This window comes from Herpailurus yagouaroundi, unplaced genomic scaffold (genome assembly GCF_014898765.1).
Source record: "Herpailurus yagouaroundi ecotype Mexico unplaced genomic scaffold, PumYag 185, whole genome shotgun sequence".
Taxonomy (NCBI): Eukaryota; Metazoa; Chordata; class Mammalia; order Carnivora; family Felidae; genus Herpailurus; species Herpailurus yagouaroundi.
The window spans coordinates 6,056,266-6,062,593 of NW_024412416.1; the positions used below are offsets into that span (position 1 = coordinate 6,056,266).

Here is a 6,328-nt window from a genome sequence, read left to right on the forward strand (position 1 = left end):
AGCAGGATGCTGACTGGGCTTCTCTTCTTGCATGCAGCCACCATCCCGGGGACACCTGGGACAGTGAAGGGGGCTTGCAGTGAGGACGGCAAGCCCTGGGACCCAGGCCTGGTCTGACCACCCACTGGCCAAGGGCATGTCCCGCCCCCTCCCCAGGATTCATGGTGGAAGGTGATCTCAATTTGTAAGGTGGTTGTTTTCAAAAGCAGTGTGCGGAAAAAGACAGGCGCCCCTCCAGATCACCTGGGGCAGCCCGAGGTCAGAGCCTATCCCAGAGGAGGTCTGGGACCCACGCGACTCCACGGCTCACAATGGCCTTGGTGGAAGTTTCTTAGCAAATGGAGCCAGGTTTTGGGAAACTCATCTCAGCCTCAGCCTCAGCCCCAGCCCCACAGGACCCAGTGGAGCATCACAGTCTGGTGGAAAGAAAGAGGAAGGTAATAGGCCACAGGGCTCTTTGGGGGTTTCTTCCAAGTGAGCCACTGGGGCTGGAGTCCGGGAGACCAGGGGGCCTGGTTTCAGATCACAGCTCGGGCTCCAGTTTTCGCACCTACACCTAAAGGCAGCGGATCCCAGGGTCGGGGTGTGCATCTAAGGAGATTCACATATGTGGGGCACTGCCTGACACAGGAGGAGATTTGGGTATTGTCATCCTTAGCCCCGTCTCCTGGTCTGCCCTCTTACCTCACAGCCTCTATTCCCCCTTGGGAGCAGTGGGGGTGGGGTCTGGGACCGAAGGCTCCCCAGCCGGCCCCTGCAGTCCCTACATCAAAGGTGGGGCGGCTGGAGGGGTGAGGCCCGCCCAGGTTATGGGGTGGGGTCTCTCCACCAATCGGGAGGCTTCCCTCAGCCCAGCCCCTGTGGGCCAGTCCTTCCTGTCGCCAGTGCCCAGCAGCCCTGGCTGGCACTTAAACTTCTGGGGATCAGAGGGCAGGCCCCCTCAGGAGGTCCCGCTGGGGGAGGGCCCAGCCTCACGGGGTCCCTGGGAGAGAACTGGCCTCCTGGGAGAAGAGTCAGCAGGGCTCCTAGCCTCTGCGCCTGGCACTGGGCAAAGTGTTTATGCGCATTATCTCATTTGGGCCTCAACAGTCCCAGGAGATAAGGATTGTTTTCGTCTCAGTTTTGCAGATAAGGAAACTGAGGCTCAGGGAGGTTAAGTCAGTAGAGCTAGAAGGAGATGCGGGCTGTAAAGCCTGTGCAGAAGGGAAGCCATCTGTGGCAGGGTCCGTGGCATCCCCACGTTATGTGCTCCCACCACCTCACGGCGTACGAGGCTGGCATTCAGAACGCTCTCAGTGGCTGTAGAAAAATCAGTTCCTCGGGAACGCCATCAGGGCTCACACAGCCAGACACCTGCCTGCAGAACCCTGCACAAGGTCACACACAGAGCAGGGGCCGACTAGAACTCAGGCTGTCCTTGCCTGCGGGGCACCCTGCGGTGGGGCCAGCAGGGAAGGCGGCCCCTGGGGAGGGGCAAGAAGCAGCGGGGTGGGGGGGTATGTCTCCCACCTCCCCCCACCCAAGAGGCTCTTCAGGAGGCATGTCCCCTACAGGCATTGAAAGAATGTCCAGTCTCTTGACTCCAGCCGCAGTCAGGAGCAGCAAGCCCAGGGTGGAGCCAGGGGCTACTGCTCCTGAGAGGCAGGCCTGAGCCTTCCCTCGAAGAGGCTGAGGACAGGGGTGGGAAGGTCGCTGAAGCCCCCTGGGCCCTGCCCCTGGGTCCAGCCGCATCTCAGCAACTCTAGCTGGTGGCCTCTCGCCTCTGCGTTTGCATCTCCTGGAAGAGGTACCTCTTGCAGTGAGCTGGGAACAGGCTACCAAATTCCAGAAGATGCCCAGCTCTGGCTGCTGCTGGAGAAAGCCAGTACTCTCTCAGGCTCAGGCTTTGGAGCTGGAGGAGCATGGCCATCAGTGACCGGACCAGGGCATATCTCTCTCTGTCCCTATAAGGACTAACCCCAGATCTGTGGGAGCCAAAGGAAAGAGGGCAGCTCTTTAGCTCTGCTTTTGGTGAAGTTGCTGCGAGACTGTGGAACCAAGACCTCGGGCCTTCTAGGGAAGGAGAGAGCACCGAACAGGGAGTCAGGGGCCTGACATCCCTACCTAGCTGGGGTGCTAGGGAAAGTTGCTCCTCTACCCAGGCTGGTTTCCCCAGCTATAAAATGAAAGGGTGAAGAATAACCATCGAACCCAAACCTGGTTGAGCCCCCAGAATCCCTGGGAAGGACATTCTTAAAGCCCCGGGTTCCTAAGCCCCAGCTCAAGGCACTGGATCATGCCCTCAGGGTGGGACCCTAGGACCAGATGCCTCAACACGCAGTCAGGTTAGGGAACCGCTGGACTGCGTCGTCTCTCAGGCCATTCAGCAATTACTACGTGCCAAGCCTAAGGACCCTAAGGAATAGATAGGGTCTATCATGGTCTCCTTTTGACAGCTGAGAAAATTGAGGCTCAGGGAGGTTTCTTAGTTTGCCCACAGCCATACAGTGGGTAAGAGCTGAATGAAATGTGCACCCAGGTCAGCAGCGCCCTGTATCCATCTCCTAGCTGTTCATGACCTCGTGAGAGGTTTTCTCATCCTTCCAGGTGTGGCTGGCAGCCCCCTAAGGACACAAGACCCCAGGGTAAGAACCAGAACCCTAGAAGGTTAGGGGAAGGAGCCACCTCAGTGGTCGCCTAAACCCATTCCCCTTTTAGGAGACGGGGAAACTGAGGCACAGAGAGGGAGTGACTTGTCTGACGTCATCAGGCACATGGGCAGGTCATGGGTCACCGTGCAGGGTGAGATGAGTGGCCCTGCATGTGGCTGAGAGCTTGAGCAATTTGTGCTCTGGTCTTCCACCCTCCCCTGCTCTTGCCCTGCACTGTTAACAGCAGCCTCCCTGCCCGGCTCCATTTCTGCCAAGCACCCAAAGGGACCAGATGTGCCTGTGACAGACTCATCTCCCTTTCCCTACCTTCAATGCCTCCCCATTAGCCAGGAAAGAGGCCATATGGGGGAGGGGTCCCCACAACCTGGTCTCTGAGCCCCTTTTCCAATTCTCATCTTCACCTTTCTCTGTCAGCTCTGGACTCAGTTTCTTCTGCCTAGGTCACTCTCCACTCACTCCTCTTGGCGAACTCCTGCACATCCTTCAAAACCCACCCCCCCCAACATCCTGCAATTCTCCTCCACCCGGGTCAGCAGATACAGAATGACGTCACCACAGCTGCTGGCTCCCCAGCCCATGGCGGCTTTTGCTAATGGATCATAGGTGGCATCCTTTCCTCAAGATTCTTTACTCAAGGCAGCATAAATCAACGCAGCGGCATTAACCAATCGGGTAACTCAAGAAAGAAACTGTCGTCAGCCCCATCTCCCACCAGGCTGTTACATCCCCTCTGGTCCCTAAGCTCCTTATGATATAAACTCCCATCCTTGACCTGGTCTTTGACCGCTTACTTGCCTGTAATTCGCCTTGTTAGTTGAGGAATGTTTTCTCCCTGGCGTCTAACATCGGCTATTATGGGCTGAACTGAGTTCTAACCCCCAGGACCTCAGAACAGGAATGCATTCAGAGCGAGCGCCTATAAAGAGGTAATTAAGGTAAAATAAGGTCATACAGGTGGGCCCTAACCCTGTATGACTGGTGTCCTTACAGGAAGAGACCGACAAACACATAGGCCGCAGGGTAATTATGTGAGGACACAGTGAGAAGGTGGCCATCTGCAATCCAAAGAGAGGCTTCAGAAGAAACCAAACCTGCTGACACTGACCTTGGACTTCTAGCCTCCTGAACTGTGAGAAAAGATACTGTTGTTTAAGCCACCTGATTGGTGATCTTTTCTTAGGCCAACCCCAGACACACTGGGCCTCGCTGGTGGGAGCTAACCATTATGCAGCCTTTAATTTTTTTTTTAATGTTTATTTATTTTTGAGAGAGAGAGAGAGCACGAGCAGGGGAGAGACAGAGAGAGAGGGAGACACAGAATCGGAAGCAGGCTCCGGGCTCCGAGCTGTCAGCAGAGCCCGACGCGGGGCTGGAACTCACGAGCCGTGAGATCATGACCTGAGCCGAGGTTGGACACTTAACCCACTGAGCCACCCAGGCGCCCCACCATGCATCCTTTAAAAACACTTTCATATAACTGTGAAGGAGCCCTCTGGCTCAGCAGGAGGGCACCCAGGAGAATGGCAAAGGTGACAGCGGCGGGGCTGAGGCAGGTGAACAGGCCCAAGCGTTAACCCGCCCATGTCACCTTGCACAGCAGGCCGGGTGGAGCCCTTGCACAGTAAAGACTGTCCAAGTGGCAAGTGAGGGCACACACCAACCTCAGGAGGCCTAGACCCGGGGAGGGGAAGAACAGAATGACTGCTCCCCGCAGGATGGGAACATTCTTCCTTTTCCCAATAAGGCAATAAGAACCCAGGTCGACAGAAGAAAAAGAGACCACACCAAAATTTGTGTTGTTTTTTTAAGAAGCACAAAATCTAAGCATACAGGCTTCTCCCACCCCCCCACCCCACCCCCAGCCACAACCCACTCCCCCACCAGTCCCAGCTGGCCGAGTCTGTGCTCAAGCAGCCTCCACCTTCCTGTAGGTCAGGCGGTGCTCTGCAGAGCACTGGGCATTCTGGGGCGTGGGGGGGGGGGTGGTTCTAGGAATGGAGGGCCCTGCTGCAGCCCTGACTCCAGCCAGGGAAGCCACCCACGACCTATTTCAAACACTGCTTCCATAAAAGACATCCCTTGGAAAAGAGGTGCTTGGTTTTAAAAAAAGCAAAAACAAAAAAACCTTGAAGACCTCAGAGGCAGCAGATGGAAGGCAGCCCACCCTGGAGGCCTGACTCCTGGCCGACAAGGGGACAACGCAAGGCCTTTAGTAGAAGATGCCCAGGTGGGCCCCCTCCAAATCTTCTTGCCAAAGTTCAGGGCAGCCACTGAGCTGCACGCCTGAGCTCTGGGAAGGGCTCTCATCACCGAGCTGGAAGGCAGGGCCTGGTCCCTGGTCTTCTGAAGCGGGGAGCATCTCTGCGCTGTGGCTCCAGCAACCCCACTCGGTCTGAGGCTGGAGTCTCTGGCATGCTGGGCGGGACAGGAGGGGTGGCGTTTCTGGCAACAGACAAGACTCTGGAGACACAGAGATACCCTGCAAGAGAGACAAAAGCAGCTGGTTAGTGGGCCACTGCGCTGAGATAGCTTGAGACCTTGAACCTGGATGCTCCCTGGAGTGTGGCCGGCAGCTTCTGGACAGCCCTGGTGCCACGGATGCAGTGAAGCCAAGTGGTGAACAGCACTGGCTCTGGAGACACACTGCCCGGGGTTCGAATCCCACCTCTGCTACTAACTAGCTATAAGAACTCGACCTCTTTCATTCTGTTTTCTCATCTGTGAAATGGGGACGATGGTAACAGTTACTCCATGGAGCTGCTGGAGGGCTGACTGAGTAGGTACACGTACACGTACAGTGCCAAGAATGGTGTCGGGCAGTGAGCAAGCAATCATTTTCGCTTATTAACATGCTCTTTCGTGGACCATGATTCATTCATTTGTGGGCCTCAAGAACAAATGAAGCTTGAAGAAAACGGGAAGGTCACCAGCTCCAAGCCCCTCGACTCCGGAAGTCCCTACCCCCGGGGCCAACCACTGGAGCACCTGGAGCGACTTTCTTGCCAGCGGCCCTTGCTACCTTCCATCCTGCCTCTGGAGCAAGTCCGAAGATTCCCCCTCTTCCACGTGGCTGTGGTGGTGGTGGCCTTAATGACCCGGGGCCCTACCTCTTTCCCCAAGGAGGTTAGGGTCCTCTCCATACTCCCTTCGGCTTCTCTCTACCCCCGCCTGGGATGGATTAGATAAACGGGGATCTGAGAAGTATGAAATTCTCTGCAGATGAGAGCCAACTCACCGTCTCCACCCCCAAAAGAACCTGGGGACCATCCCCAGGGGAAGCAGCGGGGCCTGGGTGCGTACCTGGTATATTACAGCCAGCTCAGGGGCCGCGGGGGAAGGCGTCCAGGGTGTAGCCTGATTCCTGGACTCTGGGGACGTCTGCGTTCCTGAACAGCCCTGGGGCGGTGTCCAAAGGGCCGCGTCGGGGCCTCTCCCTCGGGACAGTTGAGGGGGCGACTGCATCCCAGGGTGGTAAGGGGGTGTAACCCAGGGACCCATGTCAGGTATCCTGCTCCCCAGGCGCTCGGGGGCCGCTAGTGCTTCGGGACACGCCGGCGGGGACCCCCAGGACGCGGAGGGGCTGGCGGCTGAGCCCAGCGCCGGGGCGCGCGCCTGCACCTGCGTCTGCGTCTGCGTCTGCGCGGGGCCGCCGTCGGGGCAGAGCGGGCAGCCCCGAG

At 57.4% G+C, this 6,328-nt stretch overlaps 1 protein-coding gene across 1 annotated transcript in view; it reads right to left on the reverse strand.

Moving 5' to 3' along the window:
• Positions 1-4,545: 4,545 nt before the first annotated feature.
• The window catches only part of MESP2 (mesoderm posterior bHLH transcription factor 2), a 2,421-nt gene continuing 638 nt past the window's right edge, over positions 4,546-6,328 (reverse strand). The window contains exons 2-3 of the mRNA XM_040493400.1: positions 5,952-6,320; positions 4,546-5,130 (exon numbers count right to left, since the gene is read on the reverse strand). Coding sequence (XP_040349334.1) covers positions 4,861-5,130; positions 5,952-6,320 — 639 coding nt within the window. The 3' untranslated portion in view covers positions 4,546-4,860. The remainder of the gene's footprint in view (positions 5,131-5,951; positions 6,321-6,328) is intronic.